The 16,766-nt window shown below is 50.6% G+C and overlaps 7 protein-coding genes across 7 annotated transcripts; 5 read left to right on the plus strand and 2 right to left on the minus strand.

Moving 5' to 3' along the window:
- Positions 1–1,015: 1,015 nt before the first annotated feature.
- AA0111_g5558 (hypothetical protein) lies at positions 1,016–1,765 on the plus strand (the record flags this gene model as incomplete). The annotated part of the gene is made up of 1 exon (XM_028651682.1): positions 1,016–1,765. One exon carries the CDS (start codon positions 1,016–1,018, stop codon positions 1,763–1,765), a length of 750 nt encoding a protein of 249 aa, XP_028506729.1.
- A 552-nt stretch (positions 1,766–2,317) lies between these two features.
- AA0111_g5559 (hypothetical protein) lies at positions 2,318–3,016 on the minus strand (the record flags this gene model as incomplete). The annotated part of the gene is made up of 1 exon (XM_028651683.1): positions 2,318–3,016. One exon carries the CDS (start codon positions 3,014–3,016, stop codon positions 2,318–2,320), a length of 699 nt encoding a protein of 232 aa, XP_028506728.1.
- A 2,728-nt stretch (positions 3,017–5,744) lies between these two features.
- On the plus strand, positions 5,745–7,303 carry AA0111_g5560 (hypothetical protein; the record flags this gene model as incomplete). The annotated part of the gene is made up of 3 exons (XM_028651685.1): positions 5,745–6,033; positions 6,081–6,821; positions 6,873–7,303. 3 exons carry the CDS (start codon positions 5,745–5,747, stop codon positions 7,301–7,303), a joined length of 1,461 nt encoding a protein of 486 aa, XP_028506902.1.
- Positions 7,304–8,901: 1,598 nt separating this feature from the next.
- On the plus strand, positions 8,902–10,288 carry AA0111_g5561 (Mannan endo-1,4-beta-mannosidase C; the record flags this gene model as incomplete). The annotated part of the gene is made up of 4 exons (XM_028651686.1): positions 8,902–9,072; positions 9,121–9,447; positions 9,501–9,867; positions 9,939–10,288. The coding sequence occupies 4 exons, from the start codon at positions 8,902–8,904 to the stop codon at positions 10,286–10,288; spliced, it is 1,215 nt and encodes a 404-aa protein (XP_028506903.1).
- Positions 10,289–10,739: 451 nt separating this feature from the next.
- AA0111_g5562 (hypothetical protein) lies at positions 10,740–12,494 on the plus strand (the record flags this gene model as incomplete). Its single annotated transcript, XM_028651687.1, has 1 exon — positions 10,740–12,494. The coding sequence occupies one exon, from the start codon at positions 10,740–10,742 to the stop codon at positions 12,492–12,494; it is 1,755 nt and encodes a 584-aa protein (XP_028506900.1).
- Positions 12,495–12,807: 313 nt separating this feature from the next.
- On the minus strand, positions 12,808–14,074 carry AA0111_g5563 (hypothetical protein; the record flags this gene model as incomplete). Its single annotated transcript, XM_028651688.1, has 2 exons — positions 12,808–13,809; positions 13,859–14,074. The coding sequence occupies 2 exons, from the start codon at positions 14,072–14,074 to the stop codon at positions 12,808–12,810; spliced, it is 1,218 nt and encodes a 405-aa protein (XP_028506901.1).
- Positions 14,075–14,897: 823 nt separating this feature from the next.
- Positions 14,898–16,597, plus strand: AA0111_g5564 (Alpha,alpha-trehalose-phosphate synthase [UDP-forming] 1; the record flags this gene model as incomplete). Its single annotated transcript, XM_028651689.1, has 3 exons — positions 14,898–15,213; positions 15,266–16,349; positions 16,399–16,597. 3 exons carry the CDS (start codon positions 14,898–14,900, stop codon positions 16,595–16,597), a joined length of 1,599 nt encoding a protein of 532 aa, XP_028506898.1.
- Positions 16,598–16,766: the final 169 nt, after the last annotated feature.

A 16,766-nucleotide genomic window follows, 5' to 3' on the forward strand; every position in this document is an offset into this window, starting at 1 on the left:
GCGTGATAGTCGCGAAGTCAGACTGGTAGTGAGGCGAATCAGATTCCGTCCGTATGCACTCTCGCTCGTGCTCGGTAAAAGATCGAATTGCGTTGGCAGAGAGTCTATCTATTGTAGCTGGCGGTAACCTTGAAAGTGTGCGGGATGAATTCAAGGTATACCTGAGCATACTATAAAGATAGAAACGACCAACGCCCAACTGAGTGATCAGGTCTTGCGCAGGTCCAACCGGCAATAGACCTCAAATGTTGTTGTGCTAGTCCAGGGATGTATGAAGACATCTTTCGTGCTACTCGAATATTATGGAGGGGTAAAGTGTGTTAATCAAGGCTTACAGCTTATTGTTCCAAGCTTCCTCGCGGGCGCACCCTAAGCCTAAGGCAGGAATTAGGACGCAGACTAAGGAAGTAGCGGGATGAGAGACACGGCTTGCTGAGCCAACCACGCGTCTCCCAGCCGTCTCGATTATGTCATCAGCGCGCCAAACATCCGCACTCGCATTCGTTCTCGAACCGCATGTCACTCATTGCGCCCAGCCAGCCAACCCGCATTTTCCATCCACTCACAGACACGTCAACTTCATCTCGCGTAAATGCCTAGACTCGGCTCGAAGAAGAGTCGCTCAGGATGCACACAGTGTAAAGCAAGACGCGTGAAGGTAGCTTACCCTCAACCTTCGCCAAGTCATCCCATACTGACACAGATATAGTGTGATGAGAGTAGACCATGTGGCGCGTGTACTAGATATCGAGTCGAGTGCAGTCTTCTAGGAGGTGCAAGCCAGAGTCCACCCCGTTCGGATACTACTTCTCCACGTAACACTCAAGCGCATGCACCCGATGATCCGCTCACTACCAACGCGTCACCACCTACAAATGGGAGTGCTGCAAGTCCACTAGGCTCCGGCACAATCCAGGAAGAATGTGTATCCTCGGTGCCCGGAAGTATTTCAACGACAGAATGGATGCAAGATCTGGAGTTAACGCATCATTACACTGCGCATGCGTACCAAACTATGCCTGGCACTGAGCACGTCAAACAGATCTGGGGCTTCGCTGTCCCACAAGAAGCATTCAAGTATCCTTTTCTCTTACACAGCATACTGGCCTTTTCTGCGAATCATCTTGCGTACATCAACCCTTCTAAGGCGGCACACTTTCGCATTGCTGCTTCTGCACATCAAAGTGCAGCATTGACAAGCCTTAACCACGCTGTTGCAAACATCGGCCATCTAAACTGCCATGCCATTTTTGCCGCAGCTTCAATGACTGTCATCAATGCATTTGCCGACGCACGAGCGTACAACTTGGATGTTCTAGTTGAAACCTTCCAATTAGTACGCGGAATGGATTATGTACTAAACAATGTCACCGACATGTTGAAGAAGGGCCCCTTCGCAGCCATTGTCCTACCTGTCGAAGAGACACCCAAGCCGCCGTCCCTGTTGTCTGCCTTTCTTGTGGAAATTCAAGCGCTGAGTCGTCCCACTACCGCAGAATCATCACCAGACGATCTAGCTGCTGCTAGAGCGGCTGAGGTACTCCGGAATGGCCTTCAATTCGCGATGAATTCCTCCACTCATCCAGCCTTGCGGGCAGCAATGATATGGCCGATCAGCGTCACACCAGAGTTTATCGAAGCGCTCAAGTCAAGAACACACCCAGGGGTCAGGGCCATTTTGAAGCACTATTGCAAGCTTCTGGAGTATGCAAGTCTTGACTTCTGGTTCTTCACGGGATGGAGAGGAATTTCGCAGCACTTATGATGTCTCATACAAAACCGCCTTTCTGATGCATTCTAAAATTCGACAGTAATCCCGTTCAACGGCTAGGCACCGTTTTTGCCTTATTCAGGTATCGGTCTACGAATAACCCAGAATTCATGCATGAGCAGACGACTTCCAACTCAAGGATATTGAACCTTCCGGTAGTTAAATGTTAGACACCAACGCCCCTGCTACTATGAAGCAGAGGATCGGTAGACGAACGCTGGTTTGAGGCCTTAATCGGGCTCTGATCAGAAAAACGCCACTCGAAAGACTAAGAACCTCATCACGAACAATTCATCAACGGTGAATTTTGAGTCAAACACGATACAAAGGGGCTATAAACATCTATGTCTGAGTAGTGGCTATCCGGTGACTAAGATAGGCCGAACAACTGGCTGGAGCACCACACGAATCAACGCCATTGGATCAACCATGTGTATCAGGGACGACTTCATATTCGTTTCTAAGGCCTTATCATGGCTAACCTCCCAACGGACATGACTGCAATCACATACGACCTGTCGCATGATTCTATCCTGATACTGTTGATCATAGTGCCGTCCCCCATGCTGTTGACCTCAACTCAAACTCAGACATCTCTGAAACCATCTCAGCCGCCTTCTGTCCATGGCACTGTCCGACAATCCATAGAGAAGTATCAATTCCCGAGCTGACTCCTCCAGCTGTTATGATGCGCACACCAGCATCTGTAGTTCCAGCATCAGACCATCGTTGCCTAACGACGGTGACTTTTGAATCCCCGCCCGCCGCCTCGTCGGCGAGCTTCTTCTGCAAGTCGAGAGACAAGTGGTGTGTCGTTACGATGCGACCAGCAAGTACTCCGGAAGCTGCGAGGATGAGACCTCCAGTGCACACCGACTGTAGAAACCTCGTTCCCGTTTCTTTTCTTGGCTTCAGAGTCACAAATTTCCGGATCAGTTCACCTAGCTCTTTCCCATCTTTACTACCGATGAGTCTTTTGATGGTTTCATCATGAGCACCTGGAATGACGAGAATGTCATAGTCTTCAATACGATTGGAGACGTCCGCAAAAGTAGTGTTGGGGACGTAAACCATAGCGCTGGAGGCAGACGTGACGGGGCTCGTGTGGGCGAAAGAAGTGACTGAGAAGGGAGCCGGCTTGCTTCTATCCATATCATGATGGTGGCAATAAATCTCAGCCGGTCCTGAGAAATCTAGGAGGTCGGCATCCTTGAAAATGTAAATTGCGACTTTGAACTGCGACATGGTTGTTCTTGGTAGATGGTATACGTGTAATTAGGTGCGGAAAGCTGAAGTGATTTGGTTGTGCAGCTGTATATTGATGGCAAGCGCAGTTATAATTGATCGCGTATTGTACAGTTGGAACGGAGCGGATGTGAGTTGTTGTCCGGCTTCCGCGATCACGTAACGCGGCAACCGGCAAGCCGCTAGACCTATAACACTAGAATACATCCGTTGACTACACTAGTCTGTGCTTTTTGTGCAAAAACCCATCCAGGATTATTTCCATAGGGTCAGATGACGGTTGTCAGCCCTTGGTGCGCATGCTGATGACGGATGCAGCCGATATATCGGTCGCATGAGTACGGTAATGCGTATGACAGCATGACATGATGAATCCGCTATGAGCAATCATCTCGAAGAGAACATACCTTATAAGATGATCAATGAATGGAAGACTTTGTCACCAACGAGAACGAACGCGCCTGTAATGTCTCAAGAATACTGTGGCGTATGTCCCAAGCCCAGTACCAAAACATGCGCAAACTGCTTGAACATGCCTTATTGTTCTCGGGTCTGTCGCAAAAAAGATGCGGAAAATCATGCACCGCTTTGTAGCACTTTGTTGGGCAATCACACGAGCTTTCGACCATCTCCATCTCACTACCGCTGTGTCTTCTTTCCGGCGGACGTAACAGAGCCGCGCTTTGTCTGGCTGAAGTATGACGGACCGCCAGGCCAGCTGGAAACTGATCGCGAGTATCTGAGGAGTTATGTAACTGGTGTGCCTTCTGGTGGCGACGCCGCCTTTGACTGTTTTCGTGAAGGCAACCGACAACTGCGCAACCGGATCGTTGTGCACCATGACAGCAATTCTCTTGGTAATAAGCAGCCATATAACGAATGTGTGATGAAACTGCTAGGTAGAGTCGCCGGTGAGCACTGGAGAGGGCCACTGTTGGCTCAATCCTACAAATATCGCATCGATGATGACCTAGAAGCTTGGGTTACTGAGGATCGGCCCAGGGGGAGCAAACCGTTGATCCCAATAGATTTGGATACTACGTCTTTGGCACCTGTCCTCTCTTTCTTGAATTGGAGATCAATATCGGCGGACGACTATGGTTTGAATACTGATGCAGGTACAATGACGCCCAGTAAAGCTTTTCCAAGGACACCTCCAAAAAAACCTTCACCAAAGAGTAAAAATCGGAACCCCGCCCAAGCGGCACCGATCAAGGATGAATATGATGGCCAAACCAAAGTCTGCTGGAACATGACATTTTCAGAAGGGTGGGCGAAGATGTGATTCAAACATCGGTCAGGTAGAATACTATGCTTGTTCGGATTTTTGAGCATGGATTGCAGATACAGGCAGTGACAAGGCCCACGACCAAGACTCGACATTGACTTACTGTCAGGTACTGTCTCATGAAAGCACATAGAGTTCATATAATCAAGAGGGTATCCCAGCGTTTTGTCTAGTGGGTGTCTTGTGGTAGGCTGACATTTATACTCCCAGTACTCAAGTGTTGAAACTGCTGATAAGATCAGCCATGCGCACGAACACTGAGCTGCTGTTGGAAGTTTTCTAGTGGTGGTATGTACAGCCACACTCCTGCATTAGCCGTGCCCTTGAACTGTGATGTCTTGGCTCCGAACAGATAGCGGAGCCAGGAAGCTGGTACCAATATCTCGGCGCAGGTTATCGTTCTAAATGTTTCTTGACCAGTAGAATGGGTCGATAAGCCGTAAAATCTATTCTACGTAGAGCTCGCGGGCCCAGAATTTCCTGGTTGATCGGCATGGGTATGCAGTTGCAAGATGCCCTGGTTTAGCATCCAAGCAGACGGGACACTTGACATCTAGCTCTTGGAAAAATAGAGATGTATCCGCGAGAGTGGTTCTAGTACACTCGTAGATATGGGGCCGACCTGTATCGTCTCTGAATGGTTCCTATCGTTTCAGTGATGCATCGGCTCAGGTGATTATACTCCTCACCCATCTCACATTTGAATAATCTTGAGCCGATGCTTGCCCTATGCCCTTATCATCAGTCTCATCTTAGCACACGCGATGGCACCAAGCGCCCAGACGCAGTGCCTTGCCAGCCAAGCATCGACACATACGCGACGAAGCACTCAGAAATCGTACTCCTCCACACCAACATGAGCCACATTACCCCACAGCGTTCCATTACCCAAATTAGTCCAATAGTATGTACATATTCCGAAGAAAGTGATGATACCAGGGCTTGGCACGAAGAGCCGGTCAACCGACCCATGATCGGCCAAGACCCGACGAGACGGAACTCGGAACGTGAATTTGCTTGTAACCTTCCAGATCGTGCAATAGCTGCCAGCGCCGCCAAATACTCCAAGGCTTGAGCTTTGATGTCCGAGCTCTCTGGGGAGGTAAGCGTGGACTATCTTCGGGCGTGCCGTCGCGACCTAGACTCACATATAGCGAATCAACGTTCATGGACATGAGTCGCTTATCCTTGTGATAGGCTGCAGGAGTTGGCAACGGGAATTGTGCGAAAGTACGGTCGCATTCCGAAGTATTGGTAACAGAATCGTTATCTCTTGGTTGCCACACAAGATGATGTGCAAATACCAAGGGGCGGGGTTGGATGTATAAGATGCCCTTGTTGCGCGCAATGTAGTAGACTGACTGCTCGATTACTGTTCTACCGTCGACCTGGAGTTAGAGGAAGTCCCGTCCTTATCACTTTCTTGATACCCTGCCAACCATGGGCGAAGTCGAAGGAATGAAGCACGGTGAAGCTGTTCGCACCTCGAGCCCGAATAGCTCCCCGTCGGAGGACATCATGCCGCGACCCACTGTTGCTGAAGAGGAGAAGAAGACATTTGTCCAGAGAGTTATGACGCCAGGTTCGGTATGGCAAATCATCATCGCCGCTCTTTTGGCTATCGCCATCGGTCTAGCCGTTACCACCACCGTAGACGAGGTGCCAGCCGCAGCCATCACCATTCTTGCGATCCCGGGTAACCTCTGGTTACGCGCTTTGAGGGCAGTCGGTATGTCATGATAGAGCATCCCCAAATGCATATGCTAATAAGCTCAGTCCTTCCCATGATTGTCACTGCCATGATTCTGGCTATTCAGCGTCTGCGTAACATGACGCAAGGAGGTGGTGCAGCCGGTAAACTCGCTCGCTGGACGATTGGCTACTATGTGATTACTACCGTCATCGCTGTCGCCCACTCCGCCCTCCTGGTTGGGCTGGTATGGAGCAAATTAATGAATCCAGTCTCAGGCAGTGCTTTGGATCTAGACGAGGACAACCAGGAACTTGTGGACGAGAGAAAAGAAACTGCTATTCACGATGTCGTCGAGGACATGTTCTTCTCGCTGGTTCCACAAAACGTCGTCAACGCGCTAGCCACCGATGCCCTTCTCTCGGTGTTAGTCATGGCAGTCGTCCTGGGCTATGTCATCAAACCAGGAGGCGCGATCCACCGAGCAGTCGAAGAAGTTGAGGTTATTGTCCTCAAGATCATCACGGTCCTTATCCACCTTGCGCCAATCGGAGTGTTCTTTCTGATCATGCCAAACCTCTTCCGCCTCGACATCGCTGAGATTGGCGCGAACCTGGGCATACTCATCGGAGGAACACTAGTCGGCATGTTTATCCATCTGTTTATCATAATTCCCATTATCTTTTTCGCATTCACCAGGAGCAACCCTTATACGTTCTGGATGAAGATGAGTCCTGCTTGGATCACCGCTTGGGGTACCGCATCAAGCGCTGCGACCTTGCCGGTCACCATCCGTTGCGTGTTGAAACAGGGAGTACCCATCACAGGTCAGTTCGCGTGATCGAATCTCTGTTACCAATTCCACTGACCCTTGATAGTAACGAAATTTGCCGTGCCTCTCGGTTGTTTGATTAACATGGACGGAACTGCTATCTACTTTCCAATCGTGGTTGTGTTTCTGGCTGCCACTCAAGGTATTACGTTGAATGCAGCTGATTACATCATCATCATCTTGCTCTCGACCCTTGCGTCGATCGGAACGACGCCTATTCCAAGTTCAAGTCTGGTCCTGGTGGTTATGATTGCTTCCAGTGTTGACATCCCTATCACTGGAATGTACGCCGTTGTCATCGCCATCGATTGGTTCCTTGATCGCTTCCGGACAGCAATGAACGTCAGTTGCGATACTTTTGCCGCCAAAGTCGTTACGCACATAACGGGTATTAAGGACGAGGATGGACAGTCGTATGATGAGGCCGAGAACGTCGATCCTAATTCGCTCGGACGAACAGACGAATCAAAAGTCTAGATGTTCTCTCTCAGGTCCAACCTAAGGGGATTTAAGTTTCCTGTTTTGTGTCACAGGAACCGAATTTATAATGCCATACTCTTTCATTCATGATCAATCGTTTCTCCCTTTTGGTGACGCCAGAATTCTGTTATTGTGTGAGACAAGCCCTACAGCATCGTCCGTTGCCGAATTGTATCTCGCGTGAGACAACCGTGTCGCTGAACCAGTGTGTTGAGAGAGAGTCATGGAGGTGCGCTGCGTGATACCTAGGTAAGTCAATGCCGAATTGTGCGATGCAGACGCTCTCGAAGAATACAGGATGACGAAGGAAGACTCAAAAGCAAAGAGGATGTAACATATAGACAGAGTGGTATCCCTTAACTACACCAAAAGTGTGCTATTGCTGCTGATGTACATGTAGTAGAAGAGTATCAGGCGTGAGCGATAACGCGTCAACCTCCAGATCGACGCAGATGATTTCCCCACTTTTTCCCGCGTCTCGGTCTTGGCTAATCAGCCACCCCTCTACTCTCATCGTTGCACCACGAAAGGAAGACACGGCCGAGCAACGAAAGTGTCCTTGATGCAATGCAATACAAACCCGGAGCGAGCTTTTTGAGTATGATCGAAGCCATCCACCAGACACACTAGCATAGGCGCCCGCGCTCGATGATGTCATTCCGACCCAGGAAGCACGCTGTCGATAGCGTTGTGACCCCTTTCCCATTCACCTCTCGTAGCCTTGTCTTCTTCCAAGCAGCTTACATGGAACAGGACGGCAAAAAAGAATCACATGATTTGTCCTGTCACCCGAGGAGTCGCGTTGTCAGGCACAACGGATTGCAATACTGAATCTCGCAGTGCAGTATCCTGGCTGCTGATCGGCGTCGCATGCTACTTGCCCATAGACCCGCTGTATTGCATCCAATTCTCCGTTTTGAGCAATATACTTCTAGAAGGCTCAGTTCGGTCTGCGCGTTACAACCTCGGCGCTGCACGCATACATATGCACTCATACGAGCGTTTGTACATCGTCCATGAAAGCTCTGATACTATAGGTAACCGAAGACATTTAAATTGATGAAAAACGCCACGGAAGGCAAAGCTCGATAGAATTCTTAAGTCCAAGGTCACAAACACGAGGAGGCTATTCCCAATATAAGAGACAAACTCACCGGCAAGCGAACCTCCGGCTTCAAAATCGACTAGGTCATGGTTAGCTGCCATTTTACGTGGACCATGCTTTGGCACGTGGTGCCCGGGTCAAGATGGGCACATTAAATTGCACAGTAGCTGCAGGCCCGTTGTTCCAGGTACTCGGTTTCCCATAGCTTTTGTATGTCTTTCCCGGCTTTAAATGTTCTGGAAGAGCTGGTTCACGTTACGGAAGCTTGACCCAGTCCGTTTGCACCAATCGACATGCGGATCGGACACTTGGCGAGTGCGATCACAATATACCGCGGGGAAGACTAACTTTGGATGCAAGGCGATCTCGCGAGACGTCTCTCCGTGTCCGAAATGGTATAGCGTGGAAATGCTCATGAACCGAAAACGTACATATGTTTGCAATGCGCGTATACTGTATAGTGCTGTACGCAAGAAAAAGCCTATTCAACATGCTCTACAGTCTTGCCTCGCTCCTACTGCTGACTACTAGCACCTCGGCTGCAGTAGTGAGTAGAAAAGTACCTGCTGGCTTTGTCACAACCAAAGGCAATGTCTTCAAGCTAGATGGAAAAGACTTCTACTTCGCCGGCAGCAATGCCTACTACTTTCCCTTCAACGACGTCAGTGTAAATCATCTCTACTTCGCTACACCTACTGACAATCAATAGCTTCAATCGGATGTAGAAGCTGGCCTCGGTGCAGCTAAGAAGGCGGGCTTGAATGTCTTCAGGACGTGGGGTTTCAACGACCGAAACAGGACAACTCTCGCAAACGGACTACCCCAGTACGGTGGTGAAGGTGCTGGTCCCAGTCCAAACGTCCTGCAATGGTGGAACAACGGCACACAAGAGATCAACCTAGAGCCGTTCGATAAAGTCGTCAAGGCTGCGGAAAAGACAGGAATGAAGCTGATCGTTGCTTTGACTAACAACTGGGCCGACTATGGTGGCATGGATGTATACACGATCAATCTGGGCTACAAGTACCATGACGATGTAAGTTATGAAGTCTCAACGGGTCGAGTGTGCACTGACATGTCCGTCGCTAGTTTTACCATGTTCCAGCCATAAAAAAGGCGTACAAGAAGTACGTAAAGGCAATTGTCAAACGTTACGCGAAGTCCTCAGCTATCATGGCGTGGGAACTGGCAAATGAACCCAGATGCGGTGCCGATGGCGTGCGCAACCTACCCCGTAGTGAGAACTGCACACCCGAGATAATCACGGAATGGATCGATGAGATGAGTACATACGTCAAGTCGCTTGACAAAGACCATCTTGTTACATGGGGTGGTGAGGGAGGTTTTAACAGACCCAGCGATGACGGCTTTTACAACGGATTCGATGGTGGAGACTATGACAAAGAATTGGCGCTCAAGAACGTCGATTTTGGTACCTTCCACACTTATCCCGATTGTATGTATATCCCTTTAAAGGGAAGAAGTCCTTTTTCATGTTGCGCACTCACTGACTACTATCAAAAACAGGGTGGTCAAAGAGCGTCGAGTGGGCTAACCAGTGGATCATCGATCACGCCTCAGCCTCTCGTGCAGTCGGAAAGCCAGTGGTACATGAAGAGTACGGTTGGTTGACCGATGACAAAAGACAAGAGTATCTAAGCAAGACTTCGAATGTCACTAGACTCGAAGCCATTGGACTATGGCAAGCTACCAGTCTGAAGGAGAAGATGCCAGACATGTACTGGCAATTTGGTTATTCAGGCTTCTCGTACGGAAGGAATCATGACGACGGGTTCACAATATACCTGGACGATGCTGAGGCTAAACAACTCGTTTACGAGCACGCGAAGAAGGTCAATGCTCTCAACAAGAAGTGAGACGTTCACTTGTCTGGTTTGTCTTACAACACTTTTAGAGCAAACATTCGCTGTCATATATACACCCGAAGGTTTTCCTCTCAAAAACAACACCGTCTTATTTGGCACCTTGTCCGGCGTGAACGACTTCTTTGTCGAGACTGATTCAGTCTGTGATACAATCTTGACCCAATATATAATCGCATTCTTTCACGTCTGTGTCACGTTACTTTCTCTTATAGACGACATTGTAAAGAGCTTCGAGACACGACACGAGACCGCTCTTTGACCACATCAAGGAGTGCTCAGCCCTGTATATTTTCACATTCTCTTCTATTCAACAGTGCTGGATGAATTTACTTGCTTTTCCCCCCCAAAAAAAACCAATTCAGACTTGACCCCCGGTCTAGTCACTTATTAACAAGCCCCGAAAAGCACCAGCTCCGTGGCTCAACCACTGTATTGCACGATCATGTGCGGCTTTACTATAATTCATCACACAGTGTGTGGCCACAAGCATGTTTCTAACACTGTAGAGCATACGCTACTTTGCGATTGGGCAACGGACAGAAATCTTCAACAAGGCATCGATTGTGCTCCGGCACCATGCAAGTTCTCGAACGATACTGCGACATGTATCGTGGCGACAAGTCATCTTTTCAACCACTGCGAAGACTGCCGCGCCAAGCTCGACATCGAACCGCGAGGGGAAGACGAGGGTGTCCTCCAGAAGTACGCGCACGTCAAAAAAGATGCCGTAGGTCTGTATGACCAAGCTGAATATCAAGACCTGGAAAACCTCCGCAACTACCTAAGAGAAAGAGAGAAACGAGGGCTCAAGCTGCAGGAGGAGTTTGATGCCTATGTTGATACTCAGCCCGGCGGTGTACCGCATCCGCAATTACGAGACTTCTTCTCCCACTTACGACCGGCCAGCTATCATGGGCTTTATTTAGACAAGCTCTGGGCTTGTATTCAATGGTTACCTGTACTAGAGCAGTTGGCGACGCAAAAGGCGCCGAACAAACTTTTCACAGATACAGTACTCTGGGTGTTTGGCCAAGCTGAAAGCGTTTCACTGGTACTAGACCGCCTGAGTGATGTACTCGCTTGTCTTCGCCAGTTTGAGCCTTCAAAGCCGAAGACAACGCCTGGGAAAGCCGATCAGTCATCTCAAAAGATCAGCATCGAACTTAATGGTAGTGAGACACAAATAGATTACCTCGTCTATTTGTTGATACTACAGCATCGGGGATGTGGTCTGGGATTGACAAATCCGGACTTCGCACACTTCTTCAACCCCGATTTTCAGCCATCCTTCAACAGGCTCTTGACATTTCGCATCCGCGAGGCAGCGAGGCAGATCCGCATTGACAAGCCAATCCCGAGAAGCATACAAAAGCACAAACGGTACAAAGCCGGTACAATGAACATGCGAAACTTGGGATATAAACTTTACAAAGGGTTACTAGCAGATGAGCCGGCTTCTAATTGCAAGGCGGAGCATATCAAGATCCCATGCGTGGATCATGCTGAGCGTATTGACATTGAAGATGAGCATGGAAATAAACTTGTTTGGGATGCAAACGGCACATCGAAACTTATGCTGGCAAGTTCTGCGCCAGAACCTTTTCAGCAGATCGAACAGAATCAGGTTGAGGAGCAGCCCGAGACACAGCAAGGAGGATACGGCTTTTCATACTCCAACTCTGACTCCGATACCGAACCCGAAGTCTGTAGAGCACCGGAGGAACCTGACCTGTCAATAGCAGGCGGAGTTCTGAATGCAAGAGTGGGTAGGACTGAGCAGCTAGAAGACCAAGCCACGGAGGACAGTGGTGACTCTCCGGCGTTGGAACGAGAGCAAGACGTGCCTTTCTCGCCGCAACGTACACGAGCACCTCTCTCGTTTGTCGATCCGAACCGGAAGATCAAGGCCCTACGTACGCGCCGGTTGAAGGAAGATACGGTATCGCGTTCAGCCAGTCTGGAGGTTCATTTTACGGTAGCAGAAGACCATGCAAACGAAGATGGGTTATCCAACGGAAGTGAAACCAGTGCCAAGCGAAAGCATGAAGGCACACATAATTCCAATGGTCGGATCGGTGGTTTCGACTTTGCAGTAGCATCACCTAGCATGGACTCCTCGTCATCTCTTTCTAGTCTTTCGGGTCCAGCCTCGCCTGAGCTTCCATCGTCGCCACCGCCAAACAAACCCTCCAGATAGTGTTTCCATTCTTTTTCCACCGTGTGTACGTAGAGTGATAGATAATTCGACCTTTCTTTCGGGTCAAGACGTGAAGTATCTCGACAGAAGCATGAGATCAGTTTTGTTGAGATTAGCTGGCCAATTACACGAAGTAACTAAACAGGAATGCAAGGCTAAGAGAGAACACATATGCTTTTATGGGGTATCAAAACGTCCTACTACACCATCAAAGGACCAACTGTATGTATTAAGTGTGAGTCTGTATGCTCCACGTCGAGATGTGCACGTAAGAGCGGCTCGTAAAGGAGGCTTAGACTATCGCCAAAGGAGCTTATTCGGAGTCTTCACCTTCACTGTCGCTGCTCTTATCGCCGTCGTCGTCGCCATCGTCTTCCGAGTCGGCTTGAACGTCGTCATCATCATCGTTATCGTCGTCGTCATTGTCATCGCCGCCTTCTTCTTCACTATCATCTTCGAGCACAACTTTCTGTTGTGGCACAGGTTTGGCTGCCGCCCGTCGGCTCGGTCGACCCGTAGCTGTGACCTCGCTCGTTTTGCCCCATGCGGCCTCACCCTCCTTGATAGCCTCGAGGTCCTTTGCAAACTCTCTCTGCTCCTTGATCTTAGCAGCCTTCTCAACAGAGTATTTGCCATCCATGCCCACGTCTTTCAGCCAGCCCTTTAGCACGCGGATCTTGTCTTTCGAGGTGTCGCACTGGGAGAGCTCAGGATCTCGCGACCAGACTTTGCGTATGCCACACTTGACGAGCCAGCCTTGAAGCCGCTTAACTTCAGCAGTGTCAGGGTCGTCTTCAGCCTTCGCTTTTGGCGCGGCTTTTGGCTTTGTGGGAGCCTTTTCCTTCTTGCCCTTGGCTGCAGGGGCTCTCTTCTTTCTCTTCGGCTCTTCATCTATGACGCTAGACAGCTCGCTGTCGGATACGTCGCCATTTGTGTCTGTCTTCTTCGCTGGCTCGGTTTTGGCGTCGCTGTCGTCCTCAGCAGTGGTGGTGGGTTTCGAAGTTGGCTCTGGCGCATCCTCGTCGTCAGAGTCTTCTGCCACTACCTTGTTCCGTCGACGTATTGGCTTCTTAGTTGGTTCGCTCTCAGCGTCGGACATCTCGGCGGGCGGTTCTGAGAGTTCAGCCTCGGATTCTTCAGACTCTGTCTTCGCGCGCTTCTTGGGCTTCTTGGCAGGTGCCGCAGCCTTGCGCTTGACGCCTCGGGCGTTCTCGGTCGCAGCTTTTGTCTTCTTTTCCGTGGGCTTTGGTTTGGGCTTCGGGGCGGCCTTTTTGGGGGTAGGCTCTGGCGAAGGCTCGTCGTTGCAGAATTTCTCCTAGACGGTCTTAGATGCTTGTTGGAGACATGGCCTGTTTAAATCATACCACTGCGTCGACGATTGTTTTCTGCGACTTTTCTTTCCAAGCCGAGTCCGTCTTGAAGAAGCCGTCGTCTAGACCCAGCTCCTTCTCAGCGCGCGCTCGAACGCGCTTTACAGTCAGATCATCGCTCTTTCCAGATTTGTGTATGGCGATGACAATGTCGCGTAGTCTGTTGGTGATGGTGGCCTCAGAGGGCCTGTCTGCTTCCGAGTCCGACATGGTACGCAGCGCGTTGGTGGTGTTGATGATCGACGGCCAGTACGCGATAGACGCGGCGACGGGCAACGGGCAGCGGCGTCGGCGGTTAGGGCAGGCACGACTCCGGTAGCGCACACGTGACTCCGCGGAGACCACCCAATTGCGTCAAGTGGCATGAAAGGCTGCGGGGGATTTATCTAAGAGAGCGACGGGCGATGTGCCAGTTCTGCATCAGATTCTCCATGCTATTCACGTCAAGTGCATATGGATATCGGCAATGCGCGTGTCCATAGTTAATGCTGGGCTCCGCCCTTTGGTACTGCGTTGGTCTGTGAGCGCCCCGCGTCCGTTGGGCAGCTCCACGACCGACGTCACATTTATCACAAGTTTCACACGGACACCGCCAGCTTCATTCAGCATTTTCCAACATCGCCTACACCTGTCAGCGAACAAGCTGCATGCCGCCAGTCCCGACGCCCATTAGCCCCAAACTTCTCTAACTTTAGCATCTGCCCGGGCTGCAGCTGTGCCCTGTCTTGTGCCAACTCTGGACGCTTGAGCTCGGAACCTGCGAGAACCCACCTCCACCTTCGAGCGGGCCTTGATCTATTATCATTCTTTCGTCACCCAAGCACCACAATTAAAATCACTGATCCCTCCCCGCTCGCGCCAAAGGAACCATCCCACACCGCCTGCTCGCCGTCTGCAGACACGTTGCGGACGTGATTGCTGACCTCGCCAAATACCCCTACGCCGCAGATAAATTTCCCGCTTCACCAGGTGCACGACGCAACCACCCTCACCACCCCACTACCCGACCAAGACCCCGGCAATCACTACCAAAATGCCTGAGGAACCCACAAAACTCAAGCAGCCCGAGTCGTCCGAGGGGCGCCTGCTGCTCGTGTCAAATCGACTGCCCATTACCATCAAGCGCTCCGATGAGGGCAAGTACGACATGTCCATGTCCTCAGGAGGACTGGTCAGCGGTTTGAGCGGACTTTCCAAGACCACCACCTTCCAGTGGTATGGCTGGCCCGGACTCGAAGTCCCAGAGGACGAGACGCAGACCTTGAACGACCAGCTCAAGGAGAAGTACAACGCAGTACCCGTCATGCTCGACGATGAACTCGCGGATAGGCATTACAACGGCTTCTCGAGTGAGACCATCCAGACACAGTCATGTTGTTGCCATTACTGACAGCATTACAGACGAAATCATGTGGCCGCTCTTCCACTACCACCCTGGTGAGATTACCTTCGACGAGTCTGCTTGGGACGCATACACCGAGGCCAACCGCCTGTTCGCAAAGGCCGTCGCAAAGGATGTACAAGACAACGACATGGTATGGGTACACGACTACCACCTGATGCTCATGCCTGCCATGCTCCGTGAAGAGCTCGGCAACACCAAGCAAAATGTCAAGATTGGCTTCTTTCTGCACACACCCTTCCCCAGTTCCGAAATCTACCGAATCCTTCCTGTCCGTAACGAGATTCTACTCGGTGTTCTTCACTGCGACCTTATCGGTTTCCATACATACGATTATGCTCGTCACTTCCTGAGCAGTTGCTCGCGCATTCTGGGGCTCGCGACAACACCAAACGGAGTCGAGTTCCAAGGCAAGGTCGTCACGGTCGGCGCGTTCCCCATTGGTATTGATCCCGAGAAGTTCGACGAGGGTCTTCAGAAGCCCAAGGTACAAGAGCGGATAGCAGCCCTCGAGAAGAAGTTCCAAGGAGTGAAGCTCATTGTTGGTGTTGACCGTCTCGACTACATCAAGGGTGTACCGCAGAAGCTACATGCTCTCGAGGTCTTCCTTACCGAGCATCCCGAGTGGATCGGCAAGGTTGTGCTTGTTCAAGTCGCCGTTCCTTCTCGCCAAGATGTCGAGGAGTACCAGAACCTGCGCGCAGTCGTAAACGAGCTTGTCGGGCGTATCAACGGCAAATTCGGCACCATCGAGTTCATGCCTATCCATTTCATGCACAAGTCAGTCTCCTTCGACGAGCTTATCGCGCTCTACGCTGTCTCAGATGTCTGCCTCGTATCATCAACACGCGATGGTATGAACCTGGTGTCCTACGAGTACATTGCGACGCAAGAGAAACGACATGGTGTCATGATCCTTTCAGAGTTCACGGGTGCCGCACAAAGTCTGAACGGCAGTCTTATTGTCAACCCGTGGAACACCGAGGAGCTGGCAGATGCAATTCATGACGCAGTTACCATGGGCGATGAACAGCGCAGCCTCAACTACCAGAAGCTCTCAAAATACGTCCGGAAATACACTAGGTGAGTACCCATGATTGTATTGAGAGAACCGCAGTCTAACATTTTATAGTGCCTGGTGGGGAGAGTCATTCGTCACAGAGCTTAGAAGGATCTCGGAGACCCCAGACCGCAAGGTGCACTTCGCCAATGTCACTGTTGCAGGCGCTGATGACGCGGCAAAGACCGCTGGTGAGACGAGCTCAGAGCTACCGATCCGTGAGGAAACCAGCAACAAGGACAAGGAGTCAAATCCTGCTGCTGCTGTCTAGGCTCATGAGACTAGCTGTGGCGCATAGACCCAATGGGTCTTGTACCCTTGGGCGGCACTCCTGATGTTTACGATGAACGATTTCATGTGACGGAAGTTCGGCGTGATGGATGTCTTTGGGTTAGACGATTGATGATGGATCCTTTCCTGAAAGTACCCCCTCAATTACT

This window comes from Alternaria arborescens, assembly GCF_004154835.1.
Source record: "Alternaria arborescens strain FERA 675 chromosome Unknown contig_11, whole genome shotgun sequence".
Taxonomy (NCBI): domain Eukaryota; kingdom Fungi; phylum Ascomycota; class Dothideomycetes; order Pleosporales; family Pleosporaceae; genus Alternaria; species Alternaria arborescens.